The sequence below is a fragment of the Coccinella septempunctata genome, chromosome 8 (assembly GCF_907165205.1).
Source record: "Coccinella septempunctata chromosome 8, icCocSept1.1, whole genome shotgun sequence".
NCBI classification, from domain to species: domain Eukaryota; kingdom Metazoa; phylum Arthropoda; class Insecta; order Coleoptera; family Coccinellidae; genus Coccinella; species Coccinella septempunctata.
In genome coordinates, this window is record NC_058196.1 from 24,225,333 (window position 1) to 24,248,635 (window position 23,303).

General features: G+C 38.0%; 1 protein-coding gene across 1 annotated transcript in view; it reads left to right on the plus strand.

Moving 5' to 3' along the window:
• LOC123318509 overlaps nucleotides 1–23,303 on the plus strand; it is a 69,169-nt gene that overhangs the window by 40,206 nt on the left and 5,660 nt on the right. The window contains exons 3-5 of the mRNA XM_044905143.1: nucleotides 2,991–3,093; nucleotides 6,830–6,947; nucleotides 17,078–17,201. Of these exons, the coding sequence (XP_044761078.1) occupies nucleotides 3,070–3,093; nucleotides 6,830–6,947; nucleotides 17,078–17,201 (266 nt within the window). The 5' untranslated portion in view covers nucleotides 2,991–3,069. The remainder of the gene's footprint in view (nucleotides 1–2,990; nucleotides 3,094–6,829; nucleotides 6,948–17,077; nucleotides 17,202–23,303) is intronic.

Below are 23,303 nucleotides of genomic sequence, written 5' to 3' on the forward strand. Positions count from 1 at the left end.
CAAAGGTGTTTTGTTTTTGCAGGACAACGCCCCTGCGCACAGACATTACTGACCACTCTACTGGAAAAAATTGAAGAGAAAAGACGCGGAAAGCTATCCAAAGGTGTTTTGTTTTTGCAGGACAACGCCCCTGCGCACAGACATTACTGACCACTCTACTGGAAAAAATTGAAGAGAAAAGACGCGGAAAGCTATCCAAAGGTGTTTTGTTTTTGCAGGACAACGCCCCTGCGCACAAATCTCATGTTGCCATGCAGAAAATTCGTGATTTAGAGTTTGAATTACTGGAATACCCCCTTATTCACCAGATTTGGCTTCATCCCACTATCATCTCTTTCCACAACTGAAAAAAGGCTTAAAAGGTCTTTCAACGAAGAGGTAATAAAAGCTGTGGGGGTCTGGTTTTCAGAGCAAGAAGAAAAATTTTTTTTCAAAGGTCTCGAGACGTTGCCGGTTCGCTGTAATAAATGTATTCTGACATTGAAATTTTGTTTGGTTCTATAGTAGGCTAAGAATTTTTCAATATATAGTCGTATATATTGTCATTGGTGCGTTTGAAGAAAGAAATCTCCCAAAAACTGACAAAAATGAAGAAGAAAAAAGTGCTGTTCCACCAAGACACGAATCGTGGTCTACCAAGGCCAAATTGCACAAAACGAACTTTTAATTGCTTCTGAATCCACCCTCATGTCCAGATTACGAGTCGAGCGACTAGAACCTGATGGCAGACCTGAAAAATATGTCCACCGCAAAAAGTTTTGCATTGAATGAAGAGGTCGTAGCCGAAAATGAAGCCTATTTTGAAGAAACAGATAAATCGTTCTGCCAAAGAACGTATCGAAAAGTTAGAGTGATGCTGAATTGATTTTATCACTCTATATAGAAGAAAATTGATGAATAAAATTATTTTTGCCTAAAAAATTCCGCAGAGAAACACAAGTTTCTCTGCTAGACTGGGATTTTTTCAGTAGATGCTAAAAACCTTAACGAGAACGATTTCAGGTCCATAAATTTCACCCTCCTTTCCAGAAACACTAAGAAATTTCCAGACGTGAGCAACGAATAACATCCCATTCCACTTGCTCCCTTTACAGCTTTTTGCTTCAATCCATTTCCTTTCTGGAACACAAACGCGCGAAAAAATCAGAGCAATCTCCACTAATTCAATCATGTCATCCGATAGAACGTAGAGGGAATCGATGGGAAAATGCGGGGGTGTGAGGAACTTAACAGTTCAATAGCTTATGAAATTCAATATTAGTCTGAGAAGGATATGCGACTTTTTACGGTTCGATCTTTAGGCGCACGGATGTTGGGGATGAATTTGGTTCGAGCAAATCGTCTCTTTTGAGAGCGTTCATCAATGAGATTATTTACGGTATGGATAAAGGGTGTCCCAAAATCAACTCAAGATTTGAGTTTGCCCACATTTGTTCAGTGAGATGTTTCAAAATAACACTCTGTGGCCCATATACATGTAATACCTTAGGCCCTCGGCTATGTACCGGCGAAAATTGCTTAAATATACGATATGCTTTGTAATGAATCCCAGTTTTCTGAGGAAAATTGGAGTTCATTTTAGTTCATTCCTTTCGTTTCATATTTCCGCCTTTGAAAATATTTAATTCTGAAATATTCAGTACATTCATTCCGATAGGCAGAGTAAATGTAAAAAAACCGATTATCTGTGTTTAACGTTGTTTTTCTTGCATGCCGTTTTTTTGATGTTGATATGCGATAAACCGGAGCTGACGACGTTTTTCATTCTTGTCGCATTCTGGAATTTTCAGATTTTTAGCGTGTGAGGGGATTTCCTATAAAAGCAGATTTTCCCCCGCGACGGTCTCTTTTACTTCTACTTTTGACTTTTGATTCTCTGTTACTTCAGTCGCTTTTACTTTTTCTTCTCTTTTACTTCAGTCTCTTTAGTTAGTTTACGCTCCGTACTTTCTGCGATTCGACGTTAATTGTGTGCCCGACGTTAATTGTGTGCCCGACGAGCCGTTCAACAATTTTAAGAATAATTTTGTGTTGCTAGTATCAGTGCTATTAGGAATTGATTTTTAGTTTTTCTGCGAGTGCCGCGAGGAGGTAGGTCCCCGTCTTTACCGTTCAGTTTCTTAATTAGACCTACACCGGTTACTTATCGCTTTCTGTTATATTTTATCGTACTTTACCCTGTTTCGCGAGTCTGACTTTTCCCTTCGCTATCAGTCATGGCGCATAAGCCCTTGGGGTACTGAAGGGAAAGTCCCGTCAACCCCCCTGTCCGCGTTCCGCGTCATAAGTGTTGAATCCGAAATCTCTTCTTTTCTATCAGTCATGGCGCGTAAGCCCTTGGGGTGGAGAATAAGAGATACCGCTCGTCGTCAGTGAAATCCCGTAGTTGCGCTGAAAATATACCTTTTCTTCGCTATCAGTCATGGAGCGTTATAGCCCTTGGGGTAGCGAATAAAAGTCTCGAATAGATCCGCCCTGGTTGTGTTTCTTTCATTAATTACATCCCGATACCGTATAGCAAGTCATTTCACTTCGCGAGGTCATCCTTAGTATCCATTTCGTCAGTTCTGGTTGGCGAATTTTATTGAACAACCTTTAATTTTTCACTGTACCCGGTATAAACTTTATAAAGTGCTCGTGACCGGATAGAATTTCCCGAATGTATGTTCGCTTATAGATTCGCTCATATTTCATACCTACACATATCTCCCTTGTACATATAATCAGTTTCCGAAGGTGTGAATAAACTAGTACATAATTTGATTTTGACTACTTCGTTATCGCTACCACCCTAGATAACAGCGAACTCTGTCTCCGACTAGCAGCTACTCTGGTAGGTTTGCTATTCTTCCTAGTGAAAAGAATAGCAGGCGCTCGAGATAGGTTTTCTGCGAGGTAACCACGTTACAGCTTTTTCATGACACCATTTTTGTTGTCATCTCAGCTTTTAACACGAATTTGAATGATAATTGATACCTGATATTTTTCAGCGCCACAATTCAACACATACGTTACGTTGAAACTACAAAACGTCAAATCAACAACTGTAACTGTCAAAGGAGCGACACCATGCTGGGAGCAGGATTTTCTTTTGTAAGTATTATCATAGTTAGGTAAGCTAAAAGGGAAATTCGGGATTTACTTGAGTTTTCCATTATTGAACCCCATATCTTAGAAGGGGTGAATATTAGACCCGTATTTGTTTCAGACGTATTAATGTTTTCGATCGAGCAAACACTTCCTGGGTGAATCAACTTCTAAATTGTGGATTTTTATTCATTTTTATTGTACACATTTGAAACGGGTCTACATTCAATAGATAATTTCCTACTGTTTACGATTCTGTATAGAGCAGAGCTGTTTTTTCAAGAAATTAGTGGATTTGAATGAAAAAAACAGCTCAAATCTGGCCTGTCCCCTGTACCTACCACTATTCAAAAATATTTGTAAACTGCAAACAACTAAATTATTGTTGAAGCAATTATAAAGCAATACAAATAAAACTTATTACTTTTATAATATATAAATTTATATTATCGATCAGGGACTCTGGCCGCCTGATGTTGATCACATAAAAGTTGATTCACCCTCTTGCACTTTTTTCCCATCTAAAGTAAACACCCTGTCATTGAATGGGGAATTCTCCTCAATTTGGGTTATCACAGCATATGCAAGTTCAAACTGAATAATTCTGAGTTTCATTCATGAATTTTTCAAAAGCAAAGCGGAAACTATTAAAAATCATTTTTCCAATATGTGGTTTTAAAATTCAAATCGCTTCGTTTTTAGTTTACTATTCGGCAACAGCTCCTACTAGAAAATTAAAAGAGTAATGGCTTGTTTATTAAATGACAGCTGTTGATAAGGCGCGTACTCACTGGCGAGCCTTAACAGCAACCGGCCATAAAAATCCCATTAAATTTTACGATCTTCCTCGTTCGTCGCAGACTTCATAGACAGCCATCTTCGTCTATTATTATCAACGCATATTTCAGTCGATGTTGCCAAGTTGTGCAATAGAAACGATTTAAATTTTAAATACCCATTTTTATTTTTCATTTTTAAGTACTTAAAATCAACAACGGTTGAAATGTTTATTTGAAAATGTGACGTTCCAAAGATATTCCATAAAAAATACATCATTTTCGTCAGAACGAGTATTCCCTATTCTCAATTTTCCAATTCGTCCTGGTGTACTCGACCCCCTCCGACGCCTCCGAAACGCCGACGTTAACGGGATTGCTCCCATTTCGCTTATGACAGACGTCTACTCATCCTCTCCAGTATCCGAGATTTACATAACTTTCTGATTTTAATCCGCAGCAACCGGAATTAAATTTCGCTACCGCTCTATCCTCCAGGCCGACCACTTGTTAGCGTTTCCAGACCTAATCCTCTGCAGCGACCCTCCCACCAAATAATGCGGGGTTAAATGTTGATGGTTCGTGGGACCATCGAGATGAATGGGAAATTGAACATTTAGGCTGGTTTCCTGGAGAGATTGCGAGCCTCCCGATTTTTCAGGTGGGCAACGGGATATCATTCGCTATACCGGCGGCAGGTTTGATTGGATTTTGGGGTGGAGAATACAAATCGCTATATTACATTGATACAACCCTAACGATTATGGATACAAGTTCTTTTGAACTGGAAAAATTATGCAGAAAGGACCCTTGTGCTTGATGTGGAAAAAGAGTTTGCTATATTATTCAGCTCTCCCAGATTCGTTGTGAATTGTCTGGGTCCACAGTTTTTATTCGCTGTATGAAAGGAGAGTTAAAATAATCTAATCTCTAATCTCTAATCAATATCCTTATTCCATGAATCTTTAAGAAAGAGTTTCAAAAGAAGTATGAAACCAAAAGGGAAACGATATGGCTTCCTCCGGTTATGTGCTGGATGGTTTCATGTGTCGCACAGCCATAACCACAGTTATCGTCCACCTCTGAGGCATCCTTGGCGATATACCTATTCCAAAGAGTTTCTTGTTGGGATCACTTGATCCTGGATGACAATGGTGAAGCCCTCTGTCTCTGGAAACAACCTTCTGGAAGTCACAGATATATCGACGTAATCATAGTCGACCTCGTTTTGGTGTCTTCCATGTATAGGTATGTCAATCAGTTTCTGCCTGCTACTTTCTGCAGAGTGTTCGAAGATTTCTAAGTGATCCTATTGCAGTTACAACTGAGAAGAACATCAGCATCATAGACATCGTTGAAGTTCTGATTGAATAGCCTTGTTCAGGAAATATTCATGTCCTTCAGTTTCATGAGACATACAGCATTGTTCTCATTTTTTCTCCGTATGGCTGCTACATCAGTCGTGGTCCAAGAGATGATACAGAATGAGTAGCTCATTGTTTAGCAAAAGTAGGCATATCGCATTCATCAGATTCTTGCCAATTTTAGTGATCCCTCTCAATCTTCGAGTGAACTGATCCACCACTTATCTCTTCACCTGGCTCAGACATACTCGCCTATTTGATTCTTTCAAAGCTCCGATTTCTCTACTTTCCTTGAGTTTGACTGTACCGTCTTCTATTTTGTTACTGATTATTATTAGGAAGCTAAAGGACAGAGTGTTTTAAAATCACGACCTCAAACTGAAGACCAAGACAGCTGTTTACAAAGCAGTGGTTCTCCCAACGCTTCTTTACGGAAGCGAAAGCTGGACGCCCTACAGGCGACATATTAAACAGCTTGAACAAACGCAACAACGTCATCTAAGGCAAATAATGCACATCAGATGGTTCCACAAAGTTTCAAATGCAGAAGTCTAGCAACGCGCGAGTTGTATAACAATTGAAACTCAAGTAACGAGGGCCCGACTCAGATGGAGCGGCCATATTCTGAGGATGCAAGACACAAGGCTTTCCAAAATAGCTCTGTATGGCGAATTCACAGAGGGAACTCGGAAACTAGGAGGACAGTATAAGCGGTTTAAGCATATACCGCATCAATCCCTAAAATCAGTTAATGCCGATCATAACTGGGAACAACCAGCGTTAGACAGATCACAGTGGAGGTGTTTGGGCCACAGTTATAATGGAGACTCGAGAAGAATACAGCGGCGGCCGGATCTGGTTGGTGACTATCCATGCCCAGAGTGTGGAAGGATCTGTGGGTCACGGTTCGGTCTCTTCAGTCACAGGAGGGCACACAGTCTAAATTAGCCCCAAGAAATTTGAAGTCTGTTCGCACCGATAGTTTTTTTTTGAGCCTTTTTGTAGATTTATTTTCGGTACCGGGATACAGCAATGAGTGAATGATTATTATTATAATTATCATACAGTTGAGCTCCAGACATCCAGATTGGCACAATCCGACCTCACATTTATACCTAATGCATCCAGATTTTTAAACTCGCTGCCACAGAACGCTGTGCTAGCCAACTTTGACCTACAGACCTTTAAGAGCCATATACAAGAACTTCATATTTCTATACTCCATTGATCGGCTATACTCAACGTATTCAGTTTCAACCTGCGTGGATCGTGGATCTAGTTAGCCAGGAGATCCACCTTCTAGGAATCGTTTTATATTCATATGTTTTTTATGTGAGCCTTATTGTTACTTCTGAGTCAGAGGCAGAATTGTTGAAAGTTTCAATAAGAACACGAAGATTATTAGTTTATTCAATTAATTAGCCTTACTTTTCAAGAAATATCTAGCCCCATCTCATCACTGCCTCTTCAAATACTTCTATTCGGAGTAAGACATAATCTTATTCAACTTGGAAGTGCTTTTACATCTGCGCGTTTTACTGGGGAGTAGAAGTAACAGTAACTCTAGTTCTCATAATTTTTTCACAGCAATTTTTATTGCAGCGAAACCAACGACTTGAACACAGGTCTGCTCATCGAAGTTTGGAGCAAGGGGATGCTGTGGGATCGCGCCATGGGTTACCATTACATCCCTCTGCAAAGCGTACATTATTCCAACGAGGTAAGTTAAAATCTGACTTTTAAATTCTAGGTATACACTTATGTCTACTTCCACGATCGAATATTTTATACCTCCGACTATGACTATAAACACTAATAATCCAATTATTATGGAAAACGTTGCGTCTATCTGATGAACCGTAAAAATTTTATGGGACGATTTTATTGAATTGGGATCTTGTGGAAGGTTTTGGGGAAGTGTCATGAATAATAATGTCTGAATAGTTGTGAGAAAAAAGGGTTCGTTTAGAAGAGGCAGCAACGTATTCGAATAATTTCAACGAAAAGTGAATTAATTTTTTTTGGCTGCTTTTGAATTCACTTCAGGTGTTCGTCGATGAGGAAAAGCTTAAGTTCAATGAAATTTGTGAAAGTAATATGAATAAAATTGGGCTTTTCCCGTATGCCAATTTCTGCATCAACATTGTAATGAAGGAAATTGTTAATATATACGTAAAGGTTGACGAGACTATTTTATTGTTGCTCATTCTGTTCAATATTTTCGCCATAGCTGTCTTGAAAATTGCTGACATGAGTATGCCTGTAAGAGGTGTTGGATTTAGATTTAGATCTGATGGAGGCTTGTTTGACCTGAAGCCCCTCAGAGCCAAACAGATAATGTTGGACATCTATAAACATATATACGAAGTTTTAGGTCTCAGACTCAATATTGACAAAACCAAAATCCTGGTAAGTTCGCCAAAAAGCCTTCAAACAGATATGAGTCTGGAGGATGAAACTCTAGAACAGGTCGAGCAGTTCAAATACTTGGGAAGCTTCATAAATATTGGAGCTAACCTGGACACGGAAATACACAACCGTATCAATTCGGCATCACGGGCATTCTGGAAGCTAAAGGTCAGAGTGTTTCAAAACCACGACCTCAATCTGAAGACCAAGACAGCTGTTTACAAAGCAGTGGTTCTTCCAACGTTTCTTTATGGAAGCGAAAGGTAGACGCCCTACAGGCGACATATTAAACAGCTTGAACAAACGCAACAACGTCATCTGAGACAAATAATGCACATCAGATGGTTCCACAATATTTAAAATGCAGGAGTCTTGCAGCGCGCGAGTTGTATAACAATTGATACTCAAGGAACGAGGGCCCGACTCAGATGGAGCAGCTTCATTCTGAGGATGCAAGACACAAGACTCCCTTAAATAGCTCTGTATGGGAAATTCACAGAGGGAGCTCGGAAACCTGGAGGCCAGTATAAGCGTTTTAGGGATATACTGCATCAATGCTTAATATCAGTTAATGCCAATCATAACTGGGAACAACTAGCGTGAGACAGATCACAGTGGAGGTCTTTGGTCCACAGTTATAATGTAGACTCGAGAAGAATACAGCGTTGGCCAGATCAGGTTGGTTACTATCCGTTCCCGGAGAGTGGAAGGATCTGTAGGTCACGGTTGGGTCTCTTCAGGATGGCACACAGTCGCAAGTAGTCCTAAGAAATTATAAGTTTGATCGCACTGATAGTTTTGTTTTTTCGTCTTTTTGTAGATTTATTCTCGGTAACGATATACAACAATGACGATGAGTGTCTTTCTGAGATTTTCTTTGATGCTATTTTTCTCGCTTATTATGGTTCAAATTATGCCAGGTGGCCCTAATGAAACAGTTCAGTGGAACATTTCTACTGTCGTCTCCCTAGAAATGGGATGGCAACACCCTGAAGAATTTCCTCATCTGACTCCACCTAATTTATCAATTTAACCCTAGTGATTTCACAGAGGCAGCTCTGACTTTCGTAGGTTTATAATTGGAGACATATGAAATTATTGAAATTGCGCCCGACCACATAAAGATGACAAGAAAACATTGAAAAATAATCTCATATCATTAGTAGCTTCTTTCAAACGAGACTTAAGCTCTTTAGAAATGCGAGGACTCAGGAAAATGATACCCTCTCAAGTAATGTAAGTAGGAAAGCTAGTGAAAGAATAAAATTTTCCGGATATTACGACGGAGGTTCTATAACGCACAACAAAGAGGGGATTATGAGAAACGCAAATTCCTCAAGGTTGCCTTTTTATTATTCGCAGTTATAAATAATGAAGCCTTCGAAAGGCCTGGGTATCACGCGAGACCACGATATTTTTGTCAGAATGTCTCCAAGGTTATGAATAAAACGTTGAAAAAGTTTACTATCACCCCCTCGGGGTTGCTTTCGGTATTTCGGAACAGCCTCTTTGAGGTTTCGAATAGGATTGAAATAGAGGAGGTGCGGTTGCGCACGGCCGTTGCCGTATTGCTGTTCAAGTTGGGAAAATGTCCTTATGGGATATGCAACACAGGAATACAGCTTTTTCACAGCAGCCGGAACTAAATGAGGTGATAAGGTTTTATGGCTTGAAAACGATTTTCATGAAATCAAGTGAGACATCCCGGAATTCACATATATTTCTTTGAATTGCCAGCTTGAAGGACCATTCATCCTGCGCATTAAACAGGAGAAATTTAAGAGCACCCGTGAAAAATGAGTTCGAAATTATTCACGAAATTTGTTGAAAACCACCAGTTGAAAAATGTGATAAAAGCACGTTAAAAAACAAAAAGTGTTGCGATCTAAATCGAACAAACCAATTTGTCATCGTCAGGACAACTAAATGATGAACGTTCCATCGAAGAAGAGCAGATGCTGACCATGATTTCGGTACCATTTAACCTCGTTGGAACACAGGTCTACTCCGATATAAAAACGTTTTTTTTTTGGTGTAGCAGGGGAAAAATCTGCAAGTCAGACGAACCACCCTCTCCTGAGGTGGAACAAGTGTGGGGATTCTCACTCTCCTGAGCTCGAGATCCACTAAAAACCCTTAACTCCTTCTTGAGTATTGGTTCCGGGCATTTGCCTATAAACCGTTCATCTCTTAGTCGGTTTTCTTCTCGCACACTGTCGTGCTGGGATTTCTGTGTTCATCCTCTAATGGATAACACTTTATTGGATTTGTCAATGAGTTTATATTCTTATTTTAATCTCTTCTTAATTGATCTCTTGGTCTCCTTCGGTAAATTCGCATTCTCCTTTGTCTTCCTCTGGGTTGTAGTCCACTAGTCTCCTGGGTTCTTGATTCGCTATTTCGAATAATTTCTCGGCTTTTCTGTTCATGAATTCCGTTATGGTTTCTCATTTTGGGTCCCTATAAATCTGTCTATTCCAGACAAACCAAGGTGCATCTATTGCACATCGTAGCAGCTTGTTTTCAGTGTCCTGAATTCTTTTGATATTGCTCTTTGCCGCGAAACCTCAGGCAACCGATCCATAAGTCAGTTGAGGCCTAGAAACGGCTTTAATAATCTTCAATTTTGTCTCTTTCAACATGTGGCTTCTTCTTCCTCTCTGAGGGTAGAGTCTATTGCTTTCGTTTCGTCGATTGATTGTTTGATATGACTTTGTCAAGCGTTATTCCTTAATATTTGGCTTCATTTTTCCAGTCGATTTCTTCGCCGTCAACTTCTAGATTCGCGGTGGGTCGCAGTCTTCTCTTCTGAAGTAATATTGCTTGGCTCTTTTGTTCATTGAGCTTGATTTTCCTGTTTATGCACCAGTCATCTGTTTCGTCAATCGTTTCTTGTAGAACTCGTTCTGTTACTTCTGGGTTGCGGTGTCGAGTTGCTATGCCTGTATCGTCAGCATATAACATTAGCATGGTTCTTGAATTCTTCGGAATATCGTGAATGTATATGTTGTACAGAAGTGGCCCAAGTACTGATCCTTGGGGTACTCCAGCCTCTAACCTCACAACTTTTGTTGTGGAGCATTCTCCTTCCACTTTCACGTAAAATCTTCTATTTTTGAGATAATTCCTGATCAACTTGCATATTTTGTTCGAATATCCAGCACATCTCATGTTATATATTAATCCTTCATGCCATACTCTGTCGAATGCTCTGGCGACGTCTAGAAAAACAAGACCTGTAGCTTGTTTATTTTGGAATCCCTATGTAATGTATTCTGTGAGCCTTAATAAGTGTTACTCTGTTGAACGCTCTTTCCTGAATCCAAACTGTTCTGGTGGTATTAGTTTCAGATTTTCGATTTCCACATTTAGCCTCGTGGCTATAATTCTTTCTACTACTTTTCCTAACGCTGACAGTAGACTAACGTCCAGTTTCATAATCCAATTAAACGTCACTTCAAGCTTAAAGCTTCCTTTACTGTCATTTTTAGTAGGGTTAAAGGAAGCTTTAAAATTAAAGCGACTTTAGGTTTGATTATGAAACCGGCCGTTATCGATGTAAAAACGTTTGGAATTGATGGACCCTTATTAGATACTGGCAGACGCTTCTGAGTATTATCGAGTAATACTCGAGCGTCACCCAGTATGAAACGATTCAATCTTCCTCAGATCGAAACCCAGACAGTAAAAGTAATGTTACTTTGACCATAGACAATTTCAGAAACACTTCTAATGTCTCAGTTAATCTTTGTGTTCACCAAAATGAGCCTAAAATCATCCGAATTCAAATCCGTGTAGTGAACAATCACAATAAACTGAAGTTCTTGGGTACAATATTTCAATCTTTGAATAAATCAGTAATTGGTCTGTAGGTACTGTTTGATCTACTAACCAATCTGATCTCACTGATCAGATGCACCACGTTTGCTGGCTCAAGTCGGTGATTCAAACCTGTAGATAGGTACTCGAAATTTAACAGAATCACAATGATCTTCAAGAGATGATGTTTTATGTAGGTATGTATGATGCATAATACGAGTAGTATGGTGAAATTCGTACAAATTTGTGTCTTTTTCACAACTGAAACACTGAACATTCCAAAGGGATGTTTCACGACATTCAAAGCACGAAAATGTATAACGTCAAATGAAACATGCTTACGCCTTCCTAAAAATAAAATAATGCATAATGGACGTTACGAATATTCTAATTTCGGGGATCCAATCGTGTACGAAAAGGGTAAATATTCATGATTTTTCCAGTAGAATGAATAAGTAGGAGCTGCTTGGTACATATAACTCCGCCTTACACGAAACCATTTCTGTCAAACGTTGCTCGTTTGAATTCTAAATGTTTCTATAACGAATTAGAGCACGAGCGAGTAACGTGGGTCATGCCATTGTCTCGTCTGTCTTTCGAATTGTATATCATCAGGAATATTTCAAGCTTAACCATCCATAAAAAAGTATTTCTAGCTCTCAATTGGAATAATTCCGATTGAAGTTCATCTTCAAGCCACCTGATGGCGAATTTACAATCGCGTTAGAGGTTAGGTATGTTCCTTTGCTTTTGATAATACACTTTTGACGAAAACTTATTCGAATTGAATGTACATACCATAAAGTAGGAAATTAATTAAATTATTGCTATTTATTGATGCACTCTGAAAATGCTGCAGTCATAACTTAATAATCATAAATTATAACTATTCATCGACATAAGTTTCTACATCAGACAAAAGGTACACAATGGAAGATATGGCATTGTATAGAAAGGATTAATTGTTCAATTTCACAAAAGACTCCACCACGAAATCGAATTCAAGTCACAGAAAAATCTCAAAGGAAATTGACCCCAATTCGTTTCTATGAAATATGCAAGCCAGCCAACAGAAAATGAACTGACATTCTAACTGCAGGATGGCTGCAATACTCGACTGCATACAAATTGAGATTCATCTGGAATGGTTCTTTATTATCTTATTCCTCCCTCTGTATTCTAATTCGTACTACGTTCTATTATGGTCGGTCCATTTAATGCGGGCGAGTTATGTTTATGTATGTGAGTATTCGTTTTTTATTTCTCGAAGATCACCTCAGTTTGCTGTTGAGTTTGAATTCACTGAAATGAAGAATAGGAGCATTCAACGGTTTCAACAGATAAAATAGGGAGTAGGGAAAATTGTATGTTTTGGAGCGCTGTCAGCTGTCACTCAATACTTTGAGTGACGGTGGTTTAGAGCCAAACTCACCATGCAACAGGTGATTGAATCCGCTCAACTCAAACTCACATTTAAATTCAAACAAACTGTTTCTAACCTTGACATCTGCTTTGTCTATGAATTGAATTAACGAGGTTAAGTTAGGTTATTTTGGCACATTTTGTGTTACCTGTCTCTTTTCTACAGCGACATTTTAAATGGTCAAGTGGAAAACCAGTCAAAGACTCACTCTGTATAATTATTTCAGTTATTTCTGATTCAATGCAAAATTTCATTTCTACCCATTAAACACCTACCTATGTTGTGGGTGATGATTAAAAATATCGTTGACCGGACAAATTGTGAGCAACTAAAGCTGCTTGTGAGGAGAATAGCTTCATATTGAACTCGAAATGGATATCTGCGAAATAGAAAACACGCGATCCAGTCATCAGCAAGCAAGAAATCATTTCAAAATGAAAAATTCTGTTCTACGAAAGCTTTAATAATGACATACTCATTCTTCATAGATTGCCATAATAATCCGATAATAATTCATGACTTACTTATTCCTATCGAATTAAATTTGTATTAAAAATTCCGAATTCTCTGGAACCAACATTGATTGATAATTCCACGTGATTTTAAATAATATACTAGTATTGTAGAACAATAATGGACGTTCCATTTTTTACTGACGTTGAAATTCAGTTGTCTCATAGCGAACTTGACCTATTTTATATGAATTTGTATCAATCATTGAAAATTTTATTACACATTAATGACACCATGTTCACCTCAATTTTGCGATTCCTAAGTGCTCTTGGTCTTTCGACGGGTTCGTATATATATGATTATTAAAATTCCATAAATAATTCTCTGAAATGAATCATGAAACGCCGTGCAAGAGGGTAGTTTCCAGTTCGCGTGCAAATTATGTTCGTAAAAGCAAGAGAGACGAGGTTGTTTTGAATAATGAAACAACTTCTCAGACTGATGTGAGAACGACGTAGTTCTTGAACAATTGAAAAGATTCTAAACTACAAAAAACCTTGAGTGTTAGAACAACCATTCGAATATTGAGTTAACAGAATGAAAGAGTGGTACGTGGTATGCTTCTTTTCAGTTCAAATTTGGAGATCATTTCATTTTCAAAGTGCATTCGAATCTTTCAAATGAAGAAGGAGTAGCGATATTTCAATGCGTTGAAACTCCTTAAATTGTTGAGAAAATTGCGAAACTAGCGTAGAACTGAAAGGCTAAAAAAACAGCCTCATATATTCCAGACCCAGAAGATTGGGAATCACCTATTCATTTCTTTGTATACACAGTACTCCAAGTGCTCATCGGGCACGTCGAAAATATCAATTTGGAAACAAAATTCCAAGGAGGATTCCAAGGAAATCCCAGAGAAGTACTACATCTAAACGCAACTCTAGACTGGTTTCGGGATCATTGTCCACTCATCATTACAGTGTAGTGTTAAATATTCCAACCGGAGGATGGGGTCTTGAGCGAAATCAATTGGATAATGCATTTCTTAGTGAAATGTTGAATAGAAAGAATGGTAAGAACAATTATCTCTACTAAATCAGAACAGTCTGCAATCGAAAAGTGAAAATAGGCATATAATTGTTGAAAACTGAGTTTATTTTCTCTTTTTCAATTCATTGAAACGGCATATTTCATTAGAGTGAATTTTTTCACTGAAAACAAATAAGTGTTTCGATGGATTGTAAGCAATTTCTGTCAATTAGCAAATAACTCAAGATTCCAGAACGGGAAATGAGTTTTTCTAGATTTCCACATTATAACGATGAATTTTTCCTACTGAAAAATCATCGGTTTGACAGGACAGAAATCCGGCTCTCATCAAGATAAAATCAAACTCATTCCAAACGTAACGGCTTCACAAAGTCTAATTGCAGCAATTAATTTTACAGAGCTCGATGGAAAGCAGTAAATCACTCGCACATGAGGTCCTTATTACCGATGAAAACGCTAAATTTACATCCTTATCGCAGCTCGCGAATGACTCAACAACTAATTTTGTTGGTCAATTTGCCACCGCCAAAAAGAAAACGAAGAAAAGTCTGATTTCTATGGACTTTTATTCAGGGTCGTATTAGTCTTTCAACTTGCCGCCCAACAGAAGTCAACTCTGTAGAATGTAAAAATTAGGTAATGAGATGTTTCCGATAGAAGGACAAAAAATTCATGGTATAAATAAAATAAATGAAAGTTACAAAAGGAAATTTTCAAGAACAAAGAATCATCATAAAAAAATTCGAAAAAAATCTTTTACTACAAATACTCAACAGAGTTATCAACTGCGACTGCATCGTCATTTGATAATTCCGCTTCTGCGCCAAGGAGCTCTCAATCCATCAAATTTTTGTATGGATCTATCAAAAATGCATTGCTCTTCAAAAATTCTGCACCTCTCTCTCCCCGGTATAAACATTCTTGATTCTGATAGTAAAACTGAATAGATTCAAAATCATTTCTACAATATCATAGAAGCCGCACCAAAAACAGAACACAACAGAAGGTGACGTTTATGAAACAGGAGTCGACCAGCTTGATGGGCTTTGACGTAAATAACTCTTCAAGTGGCCGCTACAGTGGCTGAATTTATAGTCTGACTGCTATACTTATATGGGTAGATTAGAATGCGGCACCTTTGATGTTCTTCGATATGACGATATTTCTCTTGTTTCTGATGGAACTGTATTTTTCTCGGTGGTTTGAATTGCTGCACATGTAAATTTGGTTCACCGAGCCCAACATGCTCCATCAAAATCTTACTTATTACTGATTTGGGAGAAGTTCGTATATCCCAATATTCCTAAACATATCTGATATCTTCAATATAGGAGATGTACAAGAATGAGGAAAGCTATCTCCAGTCAAAACATCTTTTCTGTTTTCGATATTCCCAGATATCAGTACTTAGAATTTCTTTTTTTTTTATTTCACTCAACTCATCTCAGTATCAGAAAGAAGATGAAAGGATGGAGATTTTTCCGATAATCTATGAATTCCTAGGTCAAAGTTAGAGACGCTGAATTAAATTTTGAATTTTCGCTGACTTCCATAGCTAATTCATTCGATTCAATTGAATGGGTATTAATGGGCCAGGAAGGAAATGATTCCAAATGGCCTGGAGGCATTTGAATTGGAACTCTAATAGATTGCCAATTGGATCGATAACGTCCAGAATACTCGAAAATTTCATGAAATTTGTACTGGCAGGGATGAATATTCAAGATTTCCTCCCAATGCATAATGTATCGAACAGGGAAATTTCTTTAATTTGCAAACGACGCAGATAGTAGATCATTACTAAGGCCAATTTCTCAGTAGCTACTTTATTTTTACCATCTCACCCCTGAAAATGTAAGGAAAACTTTGTTTTTCTCAACTATAAACTTTTACGGAAAGTCTATTATCTACAAGAAAGAACTGAGGGTGATTCAAAAATAATTTTATAATAGAGTCCATGAAGAGAGCACGAAACCATTGAATTTGATTGTTTCTCTGAATTCTCTGGCGTCCACCATTACTATTTGTAAGTAGGAAAAAAAGCCTTATTATTGGTGAATCTATTCATTAGAGACTAGTCGGGCAGAGAGAGTTTGTAGTCTCTAATAAATAGATTCACCAATAATATCTAAGGCTTTTTTTCCTACATATACATTGAACTTCAGTCTAGCATTCTATAGTATTCAACTCTTCTTCGAGCATCATCAAGCTAGTTCTGTGGTTGAATTCAAAATATTTCGTGGCGTTCCTATTGAGCCCATCAACGATGAACTTGAAAGATCACTGTTGGATGGCGTTCAATTTTGGTACAAATATCAATGGATTATTTCTATGCAATTTCTACGAATGAGCTTGGACCTTGGGCAGTCGAAGTTATGCACACGAAATCTATGAGAAGGTATAATGAGGATCAACCTTAAGGCACATAAATATCTGGAGACCACATTGTACGTCTCATTAAAAGTTTTGCATCCAGAAAGGAGTAATCTTAAGTTATAGTTCACTTAGTTCTGTTTTCCTCTATGAGTACGAATAAACGTAGTCACCGCAGACTAGGTCTAGATTTCCAACGATTAGAAGACACGATCACCATAATTTCAGTAGTAACATGAGATTATTAGCCACTCCACACCCACACACATACTCACACCAAAAATTTAGATATTTAGACACTAGCATTGTGCACGTTATTGCAGGAGAGCAGCGGCCAATGGCTGCCATTAGAGGCAGACCTTCTGATGAGCGATGGGGAGGTGATTGGCACGGAAAATCCAACTGGGCACTCGCTGCTGGTAGACTGCAGGTTCGAGCTTCCCTTCGGTAAGTAGTTTTTCTTTATTAGCTTAGAGGACTGTGCCTAGAACACCTACTGCTAGCGGGGTAGCATCAAAAACCTGTTTTGGGCTAGGGGAGACTAGCTACAGAAGTAATTAATTCATAGAAGAGTCTAATAGTGAATTATACAGGGAGGAAGTATAAGGCATGACTGCAATTACAAACTGCGAATTCAAGATTACATTTTCACATTAGGAAAAGGGCAAATAGATTTACTTGCTAAGTGGAGGGATCAAAAACGTATATTCAGAATCGATAGACAACTATCACATAACTTCAAATAATCCTTAATTTACAGAAATATAAACTGAGATCAGTTAAGCGAAAATTATAATTCAATAGGTGGAATAGCAAGCGGTCTACTATATACAACTAAAAAGGTTTGTCTCGGAATGATATTCAAATTGTAATGAAAAGGTGGTGAATTCCCCGGGAAGGGAGGAGGGATCCGATCTGAAAAGCGCTCCGGATGTTACTGATTCGTTTGCCAGCCAGAACCAAGACTTACACTTAACGTACAATCAAGTCGGGACTCTGCTTCAACACTATGAGATTGCAGGTCGAGAAAACGAGGTCCAACAGTAGGAAACGGTTCTCCACTATATTTCTGCTCCCAGCGGGTTTGCACGCCAGCCAGGAAATCGTGCCTCCATCGGGTAGAACCGAATAAGACAAGGGAAAAGGACACCATATCTTTCACGACTCTGATTTCTGCTCCCAACAGGTTTGCAAGCCGACTAGGAAATCATACTCCCAGTAACGGTAGAACTGGAGCAGGATTGAGATTCGCCGTTAAAAATACGTAGTGCTGTCTTGGACACGATAAACAGCTTTTCTCCGAGGCCGGTACCAGTGCTTGCCTGGACTGTGAGAATAGCAGGGCTACGGAAACTAAACAAAAGAGTAAGAAATTCCGACTACAATGCTACCTTTGAACGTAATTTGATGGCAAGATGGCAAGAAAAGAAAGCTATAAATAATCACCTACTAGACTCAAAAAGAAAATCTCGAACTACAATTCGAAACGGACTCGAATAGTGAATAAGTTCTAGATACTGAATAAATATACCGGATAAATCACTATTACGGAACCCTTAGGCCAGGCGCAAATAGAAACGGTTGGTGAGGTAACGCAGGGTGACGCAGCTTTTTCATGCGCTGCACCTACTATCTGACAAGTCACTGTCACGTTTTATTTGTTATGTTTTACAAAAATTCGCGCTGCGTCACCTCACCAACCTGCGTTTCTATTTGCGCCGGGCCTTATGGAATGATTAATTAGCACAGAATGTAAGAATACATTATCATTACTCGATACATCTTCAATACTAAATACATAATGTTGGGCTAGCGGGGGAAAATTTTCTTTGGTACCACCTGCGGGGTGCGGAAATGGTATGTCCCCCCTATGCCATGAATCGGTAAAACGCGCATCCATGAAAATGTCTTGACTCTGGCTTATCGGTACTGACGAACGGAAACTTCAAATTAAAGATGTTTTTCACGGTTACACATCTTTTTTCAGAAATTAAAAAAGAGGTAAAACGGTCTGGAATGTTTACGGTTTCCAACGATGTCGGAATCCTGAATTGGAATTTCAATTATGTTAATTGAAACCAAAAATGACTGAATCCCTCTAAAATGAGGATGAATTTTCATCAAAAGATGAAACTTCGTTACAGAATATAATAAAATACTCATGATTAAAGTTGGCTCTGTTTTTCCGTCATTCATGAAGGAAGGGACTCGCAGTAGATAAGTTATATATATTATTGGAACAGAAATAATGAAGAAGTTCAGAGAGTGAACAAGGGAACTGTTGCAATTCATTTTTATATTTGGAGTAAAGGCAGTAGAGTTTTATTGATCTTTGCGAACAACCACCAGTAAAGTTTCTTCTGTACCTGTAGAGAACATTCATTATTTAACCACGAAACTGAAAGTTTATGAGGTGATACTTATGAAACTTTCCTGCCGCAGTTTCACGTCCTCATTACGTCATCAACTCTTTTCCCTCACTCCAAAGGTGAGAGGGTCTGGCAGACCTCCTGCTGCCCGCCCCTTCCCTAGATTATCATTGAATTAGGCTGGATCCTGCGACAGCAAAGTTTTATCGTGACTAAAACACTTTAGAGAATAAACAAAGAGGTGGAAACTGGGTGCTTGCAGACAATTGCAGTGCAATGGATGTTCGAACTAGAAACTAATGAAGAACTTCTTGCAGCTTCATAAGCCGTTGTCTGTGTATATATATGCATGAGGGAGTTTGAGAGAGTTATGAATTCAGCGAAGGAATACTCTGTCTGCCATTACTGTTCTGTCGGTTATCTAGTTTGGAGAGTTTATTCTGGGATTCATTAGAGTTGACGTAATTGTGAGAATAATGTAGTATCGACCTAGTTAGATACTTAGGTATCTGGATGTTGGGTTGATTGGAAGAAATGTCAATTGGCTGAGTAGTTCGAGATGATTTCACAAGCTGATGCGAATTCAAAAAAAATGCAACTTGGATATTCAGAAACCTAGTATATTAATGATATTCAGACTCAGTAATTAGTTGTTTGCTTTGAAGTTCTAGTTCAACTTGGCTGGATCAGCATTTTTTTAAATATTTAGGAAATTATTTGGTTTTTTTTTTCGCCCGAGCTTGCAAAGGGTACCAACTTCAGGTCATCACTTTCCTCATTTTCATTTCTCCAAGTAGCTTCCCATTCATTTTCGCTACATTTTCTGATTTTATTTTCTTCGAGATATAAACTTCCGGAGGAATAGGTTCAAATCTTATCCCCCAGAATTGCTCGGAGGAGAACGAATAAGATAAATTCAAACTGAAATTGCCAGAATTAAGCTCCTGCCATGATTCTAGTTTACCACGCAGGTTTAAACTGCATTATACACAGTAGTTCTGTGGAATCCTTTCCTGGAAGCAAAATAGTTTGGATGGAATAGGGTCATGTACATTCTCTTTCAAGTGATAACTGGTGGTATTTTTTCTACCATTCTTTGAAAAGTTTCATTTTTGGGTTAAACATTCCGCTTAATTCGGTTTTTTGAATCGATTCCTCAAAACTCCTGTACATCAATCGATTTTTTGCTTTCATAATTTTTCCTAGTGCTAATATAATATAGTTATTTCATCACGAAACATCGTTATCGTAACTCATGAATGTTATTATTGAAATTCGAATCTCAAATCAAAGGTGTCGATTTTACCCCTCTCTAACTTTGAAGGATGATCGAGAAAATCAGTTTCAGTTGCATCTCTATTCGAAAAATACCTCTGCAAAATTTCAATTGTTCATTTTGATCCTATTTATTTTGAAAAACTCGAATAAGTCCATAACCAAGTCTTCGTATTTAAAGTAACGTAACTCTTTAATAACTAAGCGTTTTCAGACATACTTCCATGGAAATTTTTCGTCTCATTTTGTGGTTCTGTACCTATATCCAACAAAAAATATTTTATCACACCAGTTCCACACAATTTCAAGACGTACTATCTATAAAGGTTGAGACCAGATATAGGTACAACAAAATATCCCTCCAGAAATCAACAAAATGTATCTCTCATCCTGGATATACGAGGATATATTGAGAAATTCTTAGCCTACTATAGAACCAAACAAAATTTCAATGTCAAAATATTTTATTACTCAAGATATTCTTCTCTTAATTGGATACTTTTATTACAGCGAACCTGCAACGTCTCTAGACCTTTCAAAAAAATTTTTTTTCTTGCTCTGTAAACCAGACTTTTATTACAACCTCGTTGGAAGAAAATTTACGAGCTTTTAAACTTTTTTCAGTTGAGGAAAGAGATGATAATCAGTTGGAGCCAAATCTGGTGAATAAGGGGGGTGTTCTAGTAATTCAAACCCTAAATCACGATTTTGGCAACATGAGATTTGTGCGCAGGGGCGTTGTCCTGCAAAAACAAAACAACTTTGTATAGCTGTCCTCGTCATTTCTCTTTAATTTTTTCCCGTAGAGTGGTCAGTAATGTCGAATAGTAATCTCCGATTATTGTTCTACCCTTATCCAAAACATCCATCATGATTACTCCATGGCAATCCCAAAAAACTGAAGCAAGAACTTTTCCAACAGATTTTTGGACACGAAACTTCTTAGGTCTTGGAGAACCAGAGTGTCGCCATTCAATCGATTGTTGCTTTGTTTCTGCATCGTAGAAATGTACCTAAGTCTCATCCATAGTAACAATTCGGTTGTAGAAGTCTACATCGTTTTCAAATCGAGCACAGATCGAACGCGATGCTTCTACCCTTGCACCCTTTTGGTCAACATTCAAACATTTGGGGATCCATATTGCAGCAATTTTTCTCATGTCCAAATTGACGTGAACTATATGATGAACGCATTCGTATGAAATATTTATTGCTACAGATATCCGTTTTATCCCAATTCGACGGTCTGATAAAATCATGTCATGAACTGCATCGATATTTTCGGGGACTGACAAAGAAAGTGGCCTTCCCGATCGGTCATCATCTTCAATGGAAAATTTACCTCTTTTGAAGCTTGCAGTCCAATTTTTCACGGTCGTATACGAAGGACATTGATCACGAAGGTTATTAAGCACATCTTCGTAAATCTGCTTACCTCTTGACCCTTTTAAATACAGGTACTTGATGAGGGCCCGATACTCCAATTTTTCGATTTTCACAATTTCGGTAGACATCTTCTTTCTTTTAATTAATTGCGTAACTCTGGTTTACTTTTTTTGACTCAAACTCCACAATGACACTTCTAATGAGTTATCGTTCTTTGCTTTAGTAACGCAATATTTTGTTATGCATGGAACTGCAGTTCCACAAGATCATGGTCTAGGCTAACTAGATAGCAATACATCCTCGTAGATACGTTGGTAACTACATATTTTTTGTGTATGCGATAAAGTTATAATGAACCGTTCTAAGTAATAACATTCTGAAACATTTAGTGAAAATATTGTCAACTTGAGAAAACTTGTTGTTACTGAGAACTGGCATCAGTAGCATCTCTATATCCATGACATTAAATATCCATCGTTTAAAGATATTCTTTGGATAAAGAGATATTGGTTATTATTATCTATTATAAGTGTTTTGTGATCTTCACCTTCGAGCAATGAAATACTATTATGATGCTTCTTATAGTGTCCAACATATCATCATAATAAAACATCTTCATTCAAAACGGTACTCTTAAGCCGTTTTATTTGACATTGTAACACTCAATATGTTACATCGTCGGCAAACAAGGAGGAGGCCAACAGTAGACTGAATAAAATACTTTTGTGTTTATTACCGGTTGTTTCCCCTTTTTTCCACCGTTCGCAGATAACAATAAAAGGACCCTACGAACTGGTAGTTGAGGAGTGTTTTACGTATGTGCCATTTATTGCCAATTTATCCATAAAAGCGTACGTTCCTAAGAGCGTCCTCATAAAATTCCGATAAATTGTAGATTGACTCCCATTTTGAATTGATTGGATCTCGCAGCTAGCAGCGAGGAGCCATAAGGTTTTTTCAGAAGGCTTCGTTATGTTCATTATCAGCATTCTTCATGTGGGACTTTTTATTGTCAATTAGTTCGTAATACATCCTTTGATCTATATTTTCATCAGAGAGCGGAGGCTCGAATATGTCTCTTGAGAGAGAATTGGATTCTGTTCGATATATTCGTAGGTCACTTTTTGTTCAATATCTTGCAGATTCAATAATTGATTTTCCAACAGCGAAAATATGTTTTTGGTATGAAATGAAATCGCAGATGTATACGCAGAAACTCTTATCAATTTTCGCACTAAATTCAGTAAGCAATTCAATCAATAAAGTTTATACTCTATTCACTTTAATAAAAGCACTCGGTTGGTCATGAAATTATTTTCTTAAGTTTTTATAACTAGAAAGGAGTATATAACCTCACATTTTCGTACGATACAGCGTGGAATGCGTCAAATTTCCATGGCCAACCTAGTACTTTTATAAAAGTGAATGAACTAGGATATTAGATGTACCTACGCAGTCATTCTTATTGTCGATAGTGTATAATTTTGTTGGATGTCATTCGAATAATTTAATTTTTTCT